Source organism: Leuciscus leuciscus (genome assembly GCF_965113295.1).
Source record: "Leuciscus leuciscus genome assembly, chromosome: 5".
Taxonomy (NCBI): domain Eukaryota; kingdom Metazoa; phylum Chordata; class Actinopteri; order Cypriniformes; family Leuciscidae; genus Leuciscus; species Leuciscus leuciscus.
Genome location: NC_138729.1, coordinates 31,814,013 through 31,831,598, shown reverse-complemented (window position 1 = coordinate 31,831,598; position 17,586 = coordinate 31,814,013). Strand labels below are relative to the sequence as shown.

The following is a 17,586-nucleotide window of genomic DNA, read 5'->3' as shown; positions in this document are numbered from 1 at the left end:
TAAAGATTAGTTGAAATACGATAACTTACATTTTCAAGTTACCTGGACTTGTAAAGATTAGTTGAAATACGATAACTTACATTTTCAAGTTACCTGGACTTGTAAAGATTAGTTGAAATACGATAACTTACATGTTCAAGTTACCTGGACTTCTAAATATTAGTTGAAATACGATAACTTACATTTTCAAGTTATCTGTACTAAAGTGTATGTTCATTGAACTTAATTTAGCATATTTTCTCAACTTGCAATATAGCACACTCAACCAAATAAATAACAGATTTTTCCAAATGGTTTTATTGTTCCTTACAAATCAATAAATGTTAAGAATAAACAACATATTCAAAGGAATACAATTATATCACAATTGCATGAAGTTTAAAGATAAAAATGTATTTGAAAAATGCATAGAAAGTGTATTCATGTGGGATTTTTTTCATGTTTGTACAAGTTTTCAGCATTGATGACCTGACATGCATTCTCATTGCTTAATTTTTTAAAATTTTACTTGGCTAAAACATATATTAAGATTTCATGTGTTTTAAAGTTATTTCACAAGGGGGTATATTTATGTGAAAAATCTTAAAGTCTCAGTTCACACAAAAAAAGTTGCTCACCTGTTAATACCTGTTAATACTTTCCATTGTTGGTAGACAAATGAAGATCTTTTTAATAAAATCGGTGAGCTTTCTGTCCCTCCTTTGACAGCCTAAGCAACTAGCACTTTCAAGGTCCAGAAAAGACATCCTTAAAGTAATCCAAGTGACTCCAGTGGTTTAACCTAGGTTTTATGAAGCATTGTCAGTGTTTCATTCCATTTTATTTATTAAATAGTTTTCTCCATCAAATGTTTACAAGAACATAGCAGCACATGATTCTTGTGTCGACGCGAAAGCTGACACTGCTGCATGTAAACAAATATATAAACCACTGACGTCACTTGGATTACTTTAAGGATGTCTTTTCTGGACCTTGAAAGTATTAGTTGAATAGGATGTCAAAGGAGGGACAGAAAGATCAAAGATTTCATTTAAAAAAATATCTTAATTTATGTTTCAAAGATAAACAAAGGTCTTTTAGGTTTGGAGCAACTTGAGATCTAACATTTAACAAAATAATTTTAATAACACTTTAAGATTTTTCACATTAATAATACCTCTTTAACTGTGAAATAACTTTAAACCACATGAAATCTTAATATATGTTTTAGCCAAGTAAAATTAAACAAAGTTAAACAATGAAAATGATGTCAGGCCCTTGATGCAGAGAACTTGTAAAAACATGGGTAAACAAAAAAATACAGATGAAAACACAGGCTCTTTGTAGAAATACATACCTTACCTCAACAACATCTTTAATTCAACAATGTATTTTTAAGAGAGTGCACTCTTGCACTGCAGGTATCAGCTCCAATGTTCATGAATCACCCCGAAAGTGTATCTGAGGTGTTTTCTGGGGTAGTTTATGTTGAGAGCATAAAGCAATGTCATTTGTATGTCACCAAATCCTCGCAGAACAACTGCTTCCTCGATTACAAGGGCCACATCACTAGAGTTGCATGGAATTGGGTCTATCACATCTTCCACCACTGCGATGATTCCTAGAGTCATGCCCCGATCATATCTTCTTCGGAATCTGTGTGCTGTATTAAAAAATGACAAACTTCAAAATGTGCTTTCACACATACAACACTGAAGCTCAACCACTTAAACACAACATGAGTACACCAAGTCTTATTTAGTGTTCCGAAGAAGATTAAAGGTCTTACAGGCTTGGAACAATATGAGGGCGAGTAATTGATGAGAGAACTTTCATTTTTGAATGAACTATCCTGTAAAAAACCTTTAAACTGAGAGACTTAGGTCAAATACTATACACTGTGAATAAACGGAGGCATTTTGCATCTGTACACTAAATGAAGCATTATAAAATGTTACAATCAAGCTACAATATTTTAAGGCCTAAAGAAATTGATTTCACAGGGGACTTTTTTCTTCCAAAATGTAATTTTGATTATCAAAGATAAAACTTAAAGGTGGTATCAGCGATTTCAGGCCCAAACATAAATGATCACATTCATCTAATATTTCCTAACGATCCACACAAAAACAGTTGGTATCAACATCACTCAAAACCAAAATAAATAGTGTTCCAACCAATCATCGACAGGGGCGGGTGTTGTGAGGTTTTCGCGTGCAGCCGTCATAGGCAGCCGTGCACGAGCGCAAAACCTCACAACACCCGCCCCTGTCGATGATTGGTTGGAACACTATTTATTTTGGTTTTGAGTGATGTTGATACCAACTGTTTTTGTGTGCAGATCTCAGAGCCTAGGCTACCTAGAGAGACGCGGTTTTTTGACAGCATGCTTATGGGGCGGGCAGCTAGCGGATCGTTAGGAAATATTAGATGAATGTGATAATTTATGTTTGGGCCTGAAATCGCTGATACCACCTTTAATATGTCATTATAAAATGATTGACTAGAAGGTGACTAATTTTAATTTATTTTAAATACGCATTAACAAATGACATATTACTTTTTTCTTCAATATTTTGCAGCACTAATAAAAAATATGCACGACAACAGAAATGGCAAGAAAGGAAGTGCCCATAATGTTTATGAAAAAAGTACAGTAGAAATATATGTACTTACATTTTTATCTAGGCTGTCCATTATGGTCCTCATTTCAGCAATGTCAGCAAAGTGCTTGAACGGTAGACACAACAGTTTTGGTAGATGCCAGTCAAGACCCTCATAAAAGGACTTGCTCAGGTCCAGTGAAATTAGCATGTTGAATTCTGCACTGATCTAAACTAATATTAAATGACACAAACATAACAGCAGCATGTTAAACAACACTGCAAAATAATATATCTACATATTCATCTAAACACCATTTTCAGCAGTGTAGGACTTTACCTGTCTCTCACAAAAAAAGAACCGGCCACCTCTTTTTCCATAGCAGATACTGGAGGATCCTTTTTTAACTCTCCTGTCTGCCTGTAATGCCACAGGTCTCTGAGAAAGCATAAAGATCACAGTTCAACGTAAAAGCTGCAGCACAGAGCCGGACAGATTGTGTATGGTCCCTGGACAAATGTATTTTTTAGAGCAAACTCAGTTCTAAATGAACACACACAGTCTTTATAGATGCAGGGAAGCAGACAGTTACTTACATGATGGCAGTGCTTCAGCTTGTAGTGCCTTCTGACAATGCGTTCATTGGTTGTCTTGAATAAACAGAACTTGCTGCTCCACTTTATTGGTCAAGGGCAAAAGAAAAGAACAATTAAGTCAACTAACATTTAATAAACCGAGTACACATACACAATCAAGATCAAGACTAGATCAATAATAGTTTATCACCAAATTTGTGGATATATATTTATTGACATTACTATTAAGACCTTATTAGGACAGTATTAGCTGCTAAGCATTTCACTAGTTCTGGGGAAAACACTGCGATGGTTAAGCGGTTGCTATAGTTACATAATCTCCCACAATAAACTAAACATAACTGACCACAGTCTTTTAAGTTCGACATTTAATAAGTAAAACTAGACAGTTGTACAACAACTTTTCAGTTATGGAGCGTCCATCTCGAACACCGGAGGATTCTGATAATCCTGCCGCACCACTCACACAGTTTTACATTAAATTAACGTTACATTATTTGTCAGCTCGTTGTTGTCGTACTCACGCGTCGACGCTGCTTTGCCTGAATGGTGATTAGACTTGGTGATTTTGGCGCAAATAACTTGAACATGAGAGTGAACAAACATGGTAGAAATGCGTTATTTTTCACGACATGCTTTTCCCGCTCTCTAGGCTATTTTATCATTCATCCATATATCAGTCTCTCTCACATAATTAATATATATATATATATATATATATATATATATTAGCCTATGTAACGTTAAACTGGTAAAACTGGATTAGCAACAGTCCAATGTGATCTAGAAACGTTGATATTGAACAATACATGGATGATTACTTCATATGTCATTTTACAAGTTATTACATCATATTAACGAATATTTACTTACCATATTTGATGATAGTGGAAGAATTAAATCATCTGCCGATAAACTCTCCAGCAATGGCCGATGAAGGAGTCATGGCGAGAGACCTGTTTGTTTCGCGCTTCACGTGATCTCATCTCGCGATAAAAAATGAGAACTAACCTTACTGGTTCAGCATATGTTTTTAAGTTGAGGCGGCAAATACTCTAGTTATGTCAACTTGCAGACTAGTTGAGACAGTGAAAACTTAACATGTTAAGTTGAATTAACAAATTCAGAAACCACAAGTTGTATAAACTTACAAAATTACATTGAAACAACTAAAATGCGGAATCATTTTTTACAGTGTGGGGGAAAACATTGCCTTGGCGCTCATTGAAATACACGGGGCAATCATGCCGAAGAGTTGCTGTGTCGTTTTCTGTACCGCCAATAAACAAACAAATTATGAATTGATGTTCTACATCCTTCCTATAAACACACAGAACCGGAAATGAGGACAAAATGGCTTTTGAGCTTTCTTTTTTGAGATTACTGTGTGAGTAGATCCCTGTGTGATATAGTAGTGGGTGTTAAACTCGTATTAGGCAGTGGTGGGCTAGTTTTGTCTACATCCCTTACGAAAAAGAACTATAGTAATCCTATAAGATTTCTATAGTAGCCTAGTGTATAATACTTATGTGATGTTCTGTAATACCTCTATAGTATGTCCCAAAATACTATAGTATTCCTATAGGCTAGTTGTTTTTCATAAGGGATGTCTCATTCGCAGTCTGCGAGTTACTAGAGGACTTTAGGGATAACTGTCAGCACAGTCCCTCGGCAACTTCGTACTACTGATCACCGTTTTACAAAAGGATTAATAGTTTGGAGTGAAGCATACGTACAATTGGTAAGTGACAAGGTTTTATGGAGTTATAGTATGCAACATAAGTTGATTGAGTTATAGGCTAATGTTACCGCTACAGCTACCGCGATGTCTTGGAGATTCAACCAGATCACAAAATGTCTGGAAACGACACCTCCGGCCATTTGGTTGGGTCATTGACCCAGTTTTTAATTAAATAAGGGCTATCATAACCTATTGCAGTTAATTTTACAATGTACCGTTGCCGGTCGGCAGGCGTCAATGACTCGCAATACCACATTTTTGTCATTCAAATACACACGATGTTCGCAGTGTTTTCCCCCACGCGACTCCACCCTCACCACGCCCCCAACTATGACTAGATGCTGACTGTATGTAAAAAAATGCAAGCCCTAAAAATACAATGCATTAAAATGCAAGCATGGTTAATGCAATGACAATTTTTTTCAAGTAGTACAATTCAACAGGCTTTTTTTATTTCAAAAACATTTGACATTATTTTACTTCCATCAAAATAGAAAACAATTATTTTAAAATGTAAAAATATTTCAAAATATTACTGTTCTTGCTGTTCTGTAATCAAATAAATGCAACCTTGGTGTAAGACACTTCTTTTAAAAACAAAAAACATCTTACCAACTACAAACTTTTGAATAGTCGCGTTTATAAAATACAGAATTACATATTTTATTTAAAATATGTGTGCATGGCAAATTCCCTATAGTTTCATACTGAAATTCCACACTTTTAAACTGGCATGTACTTGAGCAGGTCACCATTACAACACACTAAAACTTACCTTTAGGTGTACAACAGCTGTCCAACCTACCTTTAGGGTTACAAAAGCTGTACAACGTCACTGCGGCAGTACCCTTAAAGGGACAACTTTGTACCATATTCAGGATACTCCGTCTGGCGCGTGCAATGATGACGCAGTGAATAGTGACGATTTTCTCTGACCAGTCAGCAGTCTGCCGTGTTTTCACGTCACATTTTAGTATCGCCTCAGCTCGCTTCAGCCTGCTCAGAACCTCGCCGGAGGCAGAGACAATTTGCCGGAGGTGATATGAAAAAAAGTACCTGGAAGCAGTCACAGGTACAACTTTTACACATTGGAAAACCAAACAAAGTTGAGGCGAGGCGAGCTGGTACTGTGTAGTGGAAAAGCGCCATAAGGTACTTTTCTGACAGCGCAGAAGCTGTAACAAACATCATCTTTTTTTTATTGCCATCCAAGGCAATTTTACAGCTGTTTTTCTCTAAATTGAAAATGTTCACCCTTCATCTCCTTCTGGCATCAGCAGATTTTTTTCTAATAGACCCTGTTTGATCCATTTTGAATACAGAAAGTTTTAGTGAGAAAATTCAGGGTGTTAAACGATTTAAATGTAACCACTGTTTGTCTGTTTTTCTTCACAGGTAATGTATGATTTATAGGTGCTTATGATCTTCATGGAACCTGTTCAAAGGTACTGTGCACTCAGATGATTTTTCCCTTCTCTTTGACTCTTTTACTGCTGGGGGGGCACCATGAGTTCGTCTTTCATCTTATTTCATCTCTTTCATCTTCTAGGCAAGGATGTGCTCTGCCTTTTCTCACATGAAATTTTAAGACAATAATCATTCCAGAAAGGCAGTCTGATCTGGAGGGTTTAATATTCAGCAATTGTGTGTGACAAACACAAACAAGGCCATTTTGTGGACCTAGCTTTGACTTAATAAGATGAGAAATGAAATTACATCTTACTGGATGCCAAATTATGCACAATGTCATTCATGGATGTTTGCGCTTACACCCAGTTTAACCTGAGGAATACACCCTGAGGTTCATAAAAAATTACACCAAATTTCAAGACCACAACTAATACAGATATTCCCATGGAAAAGGTTTTGATTCTAAGCCACATCTGAAACTGACTGAAGTACCTGAACAGGGGATATTTGAGGGGGATTTCTATTGCATCTCTAGATCTGGATGGTAAAATTACTCCATTTTGTCAAAATGGCCTGTTCAATTTCTTCTCTTTGAGTTACCTTTTATATTATTTTTTTATTGCCTGCTCAACATGTTCACTTATTAACCAACATTGAATAAATGCCAGCAGCAAAACTTGCAGGTCTCTTGCTGGCGTGTTTACAGGGTGAATGTAATAGGTCTTGGTCTGTGAGAAGCATCTTAACTGTAACAGGAAGGCCATTTTTCCAGTTATTTTCACAAACACTCAACAGTTTGTGCCCTAACATGGGGGACAGTGCCTGAGGATCTTTTTAGTCTCAAAAACATGTAAATGAGCTGCTGAACAAGAGCTGTGCCTTCAAAAATGGCATTAGCGGTCAGAAACCATGAGAACTTGAACGGTCTTATATGTGGAATGAGTCAACACATCCATGAGGGAATGGCAAGTATTCAAACTGTCTCTGGTTATTGCATCTGACATTTATGCATATTTCACAGTTTTGCTTTTGGCGAATGAGAATCTACGCTGTCAATGTTGTATGTGTAGAAAAAAGACCTCACTTTAAAATGAAATTTTATTGTCTGTGTTTCTAATGTAAACCTGGCTGTTGATTACAAAGTGATATACTTGGCACACAATGTATTGATGCTATAAGTCTTTTTCTTGGTGTGAAACTTAATAGTTTGGTAATCCTCTTGGATGCAATTCTGCATCTTACTATGATTTGCAATGATGTGTAAACAATGAATAATCATACGAACAATCTGTTCAGAAAATAGTCACAAATTGCTGTGTATTTTGTCTGTGAGATGTTCTATGAGAGTAAAGCATATACATAATGAATGTTACGTTATCTAATGCTCAAATTACAAAAGGAATAATTATCATTATACCGCCACAGCTTGTTGCATAATGTGCATCAGACAGAGAACAATAGTTAGAGAGAGAAGCAGGTCCTTGTTGAAATGTGTTGCTTGTTGATGGTCATTATGAGCAACTTTATTTTTTGTAAAAGTGAAAAGCAGTGTGGGGTGTCAGCCTACTTGTCATGTCAGTGTGTTGTGACAGCATAATCATGTCTTTAAAGCCCGATTATTGGGGACATATTTGACAGTATATTTGTTGGATGTTGCAATGTTGCAATGTTACCTTTGGAACATATTCATCTCAACAAAGAAAGATGCTATAGGATAATGTAGGCCTATAAACAACATTATTTTGACATACTGTCACACAGTGGACAGGAAAATTATACAGAAAGAAAAACATCTAATTTTGTCTCTCTCTATTTCAAAGTTGTTAAATGTCTCCAGTGCTGGCATTCGCACAACTTTCTACATTGACATTCAGTTTATTCTTCTTTAGAATCTGGAAACAGTCCCAACATCGATGGAGTGAGTTGATATGCGATGCATTTATACATGATTCCCACATGTCATCCACAGTAGCATCAAAAACCTTCAGGTCTATCATCCTTTTTCTGAACACGGAATTCTCGCCTGACTTATACCAGCCTCACTTCTACATTTCCATTCTCCAGTGTTTCTGGTCAAATTAGCATATTTTCCTAGAAGATAATGTAACATTAAACCTATTAAAATGGCTAGAAAAAGCATATGGTTCCGTAGTGCTGACACTTTGTTAAAGACAGTCATTCTGACACTGCAGAGTCTCAACAGAGAATGACCTCAAACAGTTAAATGAGTGGGTATATGACATGAAGTGGCCCAAAGTTATGTTGATAACATATCCTACATACAGCTCCGAATCACAGTGAAGTTCAGAGGGCTATTTGTCCACATTATAGGAGCACTCCTATACCTTACTCACATACAGTAAGTGCTGCCATGCTCATTTTCTCTCATAAGTCATTGACATGTGATGCATATCGTGACAGAAACAGATATTTTTTTTCCGGTTTTGTGGTGCACAAATCAATTAATTTCAGGAATTATTTTAGTTTATTGCTGTTGTTGTGGCAGCTATTAAACTGAGCTAGTTTTTATTCATTTATAATTAGTTTTCAAAAAGTTGAATTAATTCAGTCGCTCTATTTACCCAGTATTAACACGGGTTCATATGGAGACCGGAATAGGACATCAGTTCAGGGGAAATTAGAATCGGTCATGGCAGCGTTCATTGGTTGCTCAGGAAAAAGATGGATATGTTTCTACATATTCAAATTACAAGTGACAACAGGCTCAATTGAGATTTTCCTCACCTGAAATGTAGACAAGTAGATCGCTACAGTCAGATAAGGAGTGAAATATAGGCCTATGCATTCGACGGATAGTTCTCACTTCATGTAATTCTATGGATGTTGGCTAATCTAAATTCCGTTGCTTTTATATGAAAATGATGAACAAGTCATCTAAAGTAGCGGTTAGTAGGTTAGTTAATTTTCCTATACCAAAGATGCGTTCTCCATCCATTTTTAGTTTAATAAAGACATGTATTTTAGATTTCTTTTAAGAATATGTCATCAATTACTTATCTCATGCAGAGATCGCACTATCAGAGAGTTTAAGAATATTCACACATTAATTTACATAAATAAAAACATATCAGGTTTAGAAAATTAAACATTTTGGAAGAGAACAAATCATCATGGTTGTTTAACCAATGAGCATTAAGCTGTGTTGTCAGCAAGCCATTTCCCATCATCTCTTCATTCAGCGCATTCATGGGAAAGCAACTGTGCCCGAAATCTTTTGTCCCCCTGTCCCCCCCTGTCTACTACACCCCTATTTGTCCAGTTTGGGTAAAAGGGCAATGTGAGTGCTGTCTGAACTCCAAATGCAGCACAGCATCTTTAGTATTTTGATAGTGTGTAGCAGCCCATGGCACCTGGTCTGAAACCAGTTCTGTTTCTTCTGTATTGAATGGGAAATGTTCCTGTTTCAGCTCTTTGGAGCTTATTTTCATCAAGTGGCAATGATACTTGTGGTTAAAGTTAGCATGAAACAATCCTCTTTTCTTTTTTGTGACGTACTGTATATCCAAGTGAAACGGCTTCTTGATTTTGTCAGCGGGACTTGATTTTGTCCATCATGAATTGATTGGCTCACTGTTGTTTGCTAATTGCTGTGATCTCCTGTTATTGTCTCGTCCTCGCACCAGTGCACACGTCATCAGTCAGAAAAGAGATGTTTTTGCGAGGGGAAGTTATATTGATTAAAGATTACGAAGACACATTGGGCCCTATCAATGTGGCCCTATCAAAAAACTGTGATGTGCACGGATACATAATTTATTAAAAAACACTGCAATATTCCACAAAATTAAAAAATTATCAATTTTGATTTCATTGTCACTTTCATTGATTTAGTTGGTCATACAAAAAGTAAGAGTGCACTGGAGAGTTATTGAAATCTTGATATACCAACACCAGGTTACTCTGTCCGTGCAATAACTGCATTGCTAATTTTAACGACAAGTAGATAACTCAAGTAAATGGGAGAAATAATGGAAATTACACTACTGAGATATTTGCGTCAATTAACATCCTTGTACCCTTAATAAGCTATTCTAAAACTGCTGTGTGTATTGTGTTGTTTGTATATTATTTAAGACTAAGGTCTCCAAATACATCACCTTCTGTTTTAACATATTCCAAGAGTAAGCTTTTGACAATTGGCTTTGGGACCCCCTAGAAGAAGAACTATGCTGTAGGAATTTTCCTTCGAAACATACTGACAAGATCAATGTTATAGTACATTTGTTCAAGATGTTTCAGTGACTGTGAACATTTAATCTGGGCAGAGTCTGGCAAAGCAGGCTGGTCAAGAGTGAATATCTGTTATATGGTGGTGTTATCAAATGAAATTGTGTGCTATATAATCTTTGTGTTTGAACTCATGGGATGGTGTTTGTACATGGAATGTCAAATCTATGAAACCGCATGATGTCATATTTGAATACTGTCTGGGCTTACTTATTTTTGTGATTGTTTAACAGATAAGTCCTCCCTTGTGTGACAGTTTGTGTGTACAAACCTGGTATCAGAGTCAATTCACTGAACACTAATTTGCATTTTTATACTGAAAACAGCAAAAAATGTTTTATGGAATGTGGGAGTTATGTTTTTCTCCACCTTTCAAGATTTGTATGGCTTTGTGCATCACTACAAGAAGAAATACTGCTCATCTCTGTTGTTTAAAATATAGTAGACTATATGTGACTGTAAATATTGACTTAATAGCCTATATATATTAAATAAAACTAATAAATACATTTTGTCTATTGAATGTGTTGATTGTATCTGAGAAATAAAACTACTTATGCGGCATGATTTCAGAATGTTGATACCTGCTTTTGCAGTAGAAATGTTCACATGCCACTGTCTGTCTAAACTTTCTGATTTAAGACTGACGAACAGACAGACCATGAATTAAGCCTATTCAGTATTAAAAAAATTAGGTAGGTCCAGAAGAACCAACCAATTATACCAATTATAGACATATACCCTTTTAAATGCCCTTAAAACAACCATTTCTTCATTGAGTGGACACAAAACATTGTTGAAAAATTGCTCCGATTCCCTCTACTTAGAGAAACACAACACCCATGAGAAAGCAATTTGTCCACAATGGCATATGGCATTTTTGAGAGAAGAAGAGGTAAATGGTAAGCCTTCCCATGACAATGCCATGCAGCAAGCAAAAATGAGAGCCGGCACTTCAGCACTTATGACAAGGGCTTCCTGAGGGAGGACTTGATAAGAGCAACAAATCTTCCATTATTAGATTATCTCTAAAACTCTTTAGATAAGGGAGAGAAATGCCAGTTCTCCATTAGAGGATTACTTTAAGTGCTATTAATTAGAAAGAGAGAGAGACTTAACCTTCTGCTGATTCTTAAAGAGGTATTTTTTTTTTCTACTGTTAATTTTTTTGCTTCTCATTACTACTCAGAATTAATGAAATGCACATTGTGTCTGATGATTGTTATATGCTGACTGAGGTAATTTAACTTCATCAGTGACAAGGAATGTGTTTTGACAAATGACATGAATCTCTTAATGCAATCGCACAGTGAAATGGAACGCATATTATATTAAGTAAAACAACTTGTAATTGAATTCAGATTGTAGATTGAATACTGGTGAAAAGCATGTTTAGCTTGTGATTAAAATAACTAATCTTGATTGCATTAGTGTTTAAATGTAAAAAACAATGCCGATTACTATAAGAAAAGTCTCTTATTCTAAGTCTAGAAAAGTATTATTATTTTTTATCCATAAGACAATAATATATTACTATAATACAACTGCACTGTAAAATAAACAAATGAAAAATCAATTATTATAAGCATATTCAATATTTTTATAGTAAAATGACAATATTTGTGTCTTCATTTTTTCACTTTCAAAAGTTTAAACTTCAAGCTTTTTTGGTTTGATGGAAAACTGCAAAACATGCCTCATTACAAATCTAGTGAAATGCTGTAATCACCATAAATATTTTTTTTTTAGAAATAATGTGGTTGTGAAAAAAGCGTAATTCCCAAATGCACGTAAACTGACAACACATGCAGAGATTGAGGTCCAGAGAAGAACGTGTTGGACAGAGATTACAGACTGAAGTCCATGTCGTAAAACACTAGCATTCAAACATGTCTGCATGATGGGCTGTTAAAAATCTTTCAGGAAAATTTATGTCACATATTCTGGGTATATCTTCTGATGTTTCTGCTTCAAGGATACTGCAAAGAGGGTAAGAGAGAGAAAGAGAGTAATAGATTGGAAAAAAATGCAGAGTTGGTCTAGTGCTTATTTTCTTCCCAAGTGCTGGAGGAGAAGGGTTGATGGCATATGCAAACACAATAATGAAAGCATTCTAAAACTGGCAGAAATGAGTATTAAAGGGTACTGCTATGCAGTCTATTAGTCTTTTCCTTCCTCACACTTGTTTAGACATCCTCAGTATAGTCCAATGAAGAATTTAAATGAAATTTTTTTTATTTTTTATTTTTTTATTCTGCAATGTGATGTAAACTTTTGACCACAACTGTATGTGTTTGATAGAGTCAGTACTGCAGACTAACATATGTGAGATCTCATCCTGTGGAAACTGCCACTGTTGGTACAAAGGGTTCTCACTGCCGCAGTCCTTCAGATGAATGGTTGGGGCTGGGAACGGAGGATCCTGTGATTAAAATGTAAAAAAAAATATTAAGACACATTTTCTCTAAATACATTGTACAGATCTCATTGTTTAAGCACAGGTTAGAGTGATGCAACATGACATAAAATAATAAAAATGTAACAATACAAAACAATTTTGTTAGTTGGATAGCAAAAAGAATGGAAATAATCAAAGCAAGCCAAAGTGCTTTCTTGCCATTTCAGTAACTAAATAAAATACAAGATAACTGGAACCTGGATAACTAGGAAACTGAATGGTATTCAAACAAAAACTCTTCCTGTGTGCGTTACCTGATTGATGACTCTGTTCTTTGAAGAGCAGCAGTATGTGAGAAGAATGGCAGCATTTACCAACTGGCCTAAAAACAATCATATATATACACAGTAAATTACATCATAATAAAACTAAGTACATGGTAGATTTCCACACTTACTAGAACATTGAAACAAACAAAAGGAGTGAAATTTACACTGCACTTTAACAAATATGATATATTTTTAAGTACGTTGCTAAAACACACCTTTTCTGCCTTGTCTGCCTGACATGAATCAAAAGTCAGCTGCAGTTCTTCCTTCAGAGCTGTTTTTGAAGCCTCTGAGGACAGTTTTTCAAAGGAGAATACGTTAACAACTCAAGCACACTAACTAGGCTAACATTAATTAATAAACGTGAATATTAAACTAATGACTAACTTCTTAGAAATGTATGTAGCAGTTGCTAAGTAACATCAGTTAGCAGTTACTAATTTTACAACATAAACGCACTCAATTTAAATTAACAACACTTAATCTTATGTTTTGGTAAATACTCTATTTAAAAAGGTTTTATGAATTTGCACTTACCTTCGTCTGATATAAATGTCTGAAAACACAGAACTCTGTCAGCGCACGCAGTAACTGAAGGCAGTGGGCTAGAAATGTCATGATTCTGCCCTCTTGTCATTATCTTTCTCTAGTCTGAGGCAGGATCATGACAGACCCATGTTTTGTGTACAAGCACATGGCCATTTGTTTGGGCTGTGTGCTTGTGTTATCTCGTTCCTTAGCCCCGCCCCCTTGTTCTCTTCGTTTGTCATTATTGTTTTATCAGTTACACCTGTTGTCCTTGTCATTTGCTTCCCTATTTTATCCCCTTGTGTTTGCTGTCCTGTGCTGGTTCATTGTTTCTGTAACAGACATGTGAGTACCCTGTCGAGTGTTTAGTCAAGAGAAATTTAGTCGTGTATCTGTTTGCTTATTGTCACGTTCTCAGTCTAGTTATTGTTTAGTCGTGTTAGTCTATTTCCCTTACTTGTACTGTTTTGCCCCCTCGTCGGTTTTGTTTTCCCTGTTTTTTTTCTGTCTGTAAATAAACTGTGTCAAGCATCCTGTCTGCGCTTGGGTTCATCCTCAAATTCATAACAAGAAATGTCTCGGTTACTAACGTAACCTCGGTTCCCTGAGATGAGGGAACGAGTATTGTGTAAGGTTAGCTTATGCTATGGGAAAACTCCTTTTTTCTCGAGAATATTGAAGCCAAATTTAAAATGCAGTGCAGCTGCACAAACTTATGGCGAGGCGGCTCAGATGTGCAAACCAATCGGGCCGCTTCGCGCCCTGGCATGTCAGAGCCCGCCAGAATGGGCGTGGCTTATAGCTATATAAGCACTTATTCTGGCCAAGGAATTCAGGTTTAATCAACTGAAGCGATCCCTTGATCAAAGCACAGTAGCACGGCGGGTAACGCAATACTCGTTCCCTCATCTCAGTAACGTAACCGAGACGTTCCCTTTCGAGAGGTCTCTCTATGGGAACCCCCTTCAAAACGCTGTGTGTGCTTAAAACTTCGCTCCATACTGTAGCCAGTCCCGTGACGAGCTTCGTAAACAGGGCCAAGTCCTTTTATAAAGTATGTATATAAGAACCGTAGCTCGAGTTTAACCAGGAGCAGATATGTATTGTGCTTACACTTTTTATATTGAAAGAACCCTCGCTTTCAAAGCGGGAACTTCCAAGTTATAAAACCTCATAAATGTGGATGGCGAGGCCCAGCCGGCCGCCGCACAGATATCTTCAATATGCGTTCCACTTGACCAAGCCCATGAAAAGGCCATACCTCTCGTGGAATGAGCACGGACGCCTAAGGGAAAATGAAGGCCCTTAGACTCATAAGCCAGCGCAATAGCGTCCACTATCCAGCGCGATAATCTCTGCTTTGTGACGGCGAGCCCCTTGGTGCGGCCGCCAAAGCATACAAAGAGCTGTTCCGACTGTCTGAATGAGGCAGAACGCTCCAGATAAACTCTGAGAGCCCTGACAGGGCAGAGTTGATTCGCGTCTCTTTCGTCCTCTGGTGAGGGAAGAGCTGCTAGCGAAATAACCTGTGCTCTGAATGGAGTGGAGAGCACTTTAGGAACATAACCATGCCTTGGCTTAAAGACGACTCTGGAGTCGTTAGGCCCAAACCCAAGGCAGGAAGTGCTTACTGATAGCACTTGCAAATCGCCCAGTCGCTTGACTGAAGCTAGTGCCAGTAAGAGCCCGAAAGATGGGCTAAAATCAGCCAATCGTCGAGGTAGTTTAATACTCGCACTCCCCGCTGTCTCGGGGGGAGAGTGCTGCGTCCATGCACTTCGTAAATGTACGAGGAGCTAGCGATAGGCCGAACGGTAGTACTGTGTACTGGTAAGCCTGCCCCTCGAAGGCGAATCTCAGGAATGGCCTGTGATGGGGCGATATCTGGATGTGAAAATAAGCATCTTTCAGATCCACTGAGAAAAACCTAACCCCTGGGCGAATTTGCGCGAGGATTTGTTTGGTTGTCAGCATCCTGAACGGGCGCGTCATAAGCACTTTGTTCAGGTGTCTGAGGTCTAGGATGGGCCTGAGGCCGCCTTCCTTCTTTGGAACGAGGAAGTAGCGACGGTAAAAGCCCGACTCGCTTTGTGAAAGAGGGACTGGTTCGACTGCCCCTTTTTCTAACAGTTTCAAAACTTTGTGCGAAGGACGTGCGCCACATCTCTTCTTACTGTTGTCTCAACCACGGCTATAAAGCGTGGAGGTCTGCGAGCAAACTGTAGCGAGTAGCCTCGTTTTATTATGTTCAACACCCATTCTGATATACTGGGGATGGCCTCCCAGGCCTTGGCCCGCATAGCTAGGGATTGAATGAAATCTGGGGACGGGCCGCTCTGTGATAGCGACCCAGCTGCCTTGTGCTTGTAATACTGTGTGAACAGCGCTTATGTGCAGGGGTGCGTGCTTTACAACGGGCACACCTTTCATCACATCTCCAGCGTGAGCTGGAGGGAAAACTGATACTGTGGGGACAGTTTTCATGTGTTTCAAGTCCAGACTCACGGTGCATACTTTTTAGTGGGCACACAACCTACATTTATTACATCTCCCGCACAAGCTGGGGGGAGAACTGATACTGTGGTGACAGTGTTTATGTGCAGGGGTGCGTACTTCATAGTGGGCACACAAACTACATTCATTACACCTCCAGCGTGACCTGGAGGAGAGCTTGATACTGTGGGAACAGCGCTTGTGTATAGGGGTGCGTATTTTATAGTGGGCACGTGACCTACGTATGTTATATTTCCAGCGCGAGCTGGAAGGGGCACAGACAGAAAAGAGCTCTTTTCATGCTTAATTTGTGTCGCCGTAAAAACAGCGTTTGTTTGCAGGTGTGCATATTTTATAACAGACCCATTTACTGCAATATTGGTATTTCCAGACGCCTGAAAAGAGGGGACTGGGAAATGTATGAGAAGCTTTTTGGAGATTGGTCCGGCCTCGGCGGGACTCAAACTCTCTCTCTTTCTTCCTTTGGCTAGGAAGGCTTACGAGGCTCAGGGTCCAACGCAATCTTGGATCGGGGTCCCCGTCTCTCAGGGAATTGCTGACGCTTTGCAGAGCGAGAGTGGTGACGGGCCTCAGCCGAACAGACCGGTGGTGGAGATAGGGGAGTCTAGGAAAGCTGTCCTGTCTGCATCCTTCATGTCAGTCAAGTTCGCCATGCTTCGTCCAATCGCCTGGGCTGTTGACTTTGTGGCTCTGCGCAGGTCCTTGCAAGCTTCCGGTTCAGGTCCAGACTCGTCCATTGAATGGAGAAGTTTGGCCTGAAAGACCTGGAGGACAGCCATGGTGTGAAGCGTCGAAGCAGCTTGGCCAGCGGCGGCAAATGCACGGCCAGCGAGAGCTGAAGTGGCGCTGCAAGGCTTGGACGGATGCACCGCTTTGGCTTTCCATCCTGTAGCGGTGGGCAGGCAGAGGTGTGCGGCCACCGCTTCCTCGAGGGGAGGAATCGCCTCATAACCTTTCTCCACAGCGTCGTCTACAGTAGAGAGTGTCGAGGAGAAGGAAGGTTTTAGGCGAGCTGAGTGTGGCGCATTCCACGACTTCGTCAGCTCGTCTTGCACTTCTGGAAAGAAGGGGGCGGGTCTCTACTGAGGGGCCTGCCGGCGCACCTGCAGGAACCACTCGTCTAGCCACCGCAATTTGACGCAATTATAATATATTTTTTTAAATAGCCTACCATCGCGCTATCATTGATATTTATTCATATATTTTTTTCATTTATCTGAGGTGCCGGAATGCAGTTCC

General features: G+C 38.5%; 2 protein-coding genes across 4 annotated transcripts in view; one reads left to right on the top strand and one right to left on the bottom strand.

The window, feature by feature from the left end:
• LOC309498839 (neuropeptide FF receptor 2) overlaps nt 1-11,188 on the top strand; it is a 35,268-nt gene extending 24,080 nt beyond the window's left edge. Inside the window, exons 4-5 of the mRNA XM_082169777.1 lie at nt 6,316-6,365; nt 6,470-11,188. Coding sequence (XP_082025903.1) covers nt 6,316-6,333 — 18 coding nt within the window. The 3' untranslated portion in view covers nt 6,334-6,365; nt 6,470-11,188. The remainder of the gene's footprint in view (nt 1-6,315; nt 6,366-6,469) is intronic.
• Nucleotides 576-4,338, bottom strand: LOC309498841 (uncharacterized protein). Of its 3 annotated transcripts, XM_082169779.1 has the most exons (6): nt 4,053-4,338; nt 3,704-3,760; nt 3,180-3,260; nt 2,923-3,021; nt 2,656-2,811; nt 576-1,642 (listed from the first exon to the last, which is right to left on the bottom strand). In XM_082169779.1, the coding sequence occupies exons 1-6, from the start codon at nt 4,053-4,055 to the stop codon at nt 1,607-1,609; spliced, it is 432 nt and encodes a 143-aa protein (XP_082025905.1). In that variant the 5' UTR covers nt 4,056-4,338; the 3' UTR covers nt 576-1,606. The 3 variants fall into 3 exon arrangements, 2 of the variants coding, with proteins under 2 accessions (XP_082025905.1, XP_082025906.1); XM_082169780.1 differs by lacking the exon at nt 3,704-3,760 and having other exon boundaries at nt 4,053-4,147; XR_014206058.1 differs by lacking the exons at nt 3,704-3,760; nt 4,053-4,338 and having other exon boundaries at nt 2,656-2,816; nt 3,180-3,693.
• Nucleotides 11,189-17,586: the final 6,398 nt, after the last annotated feature.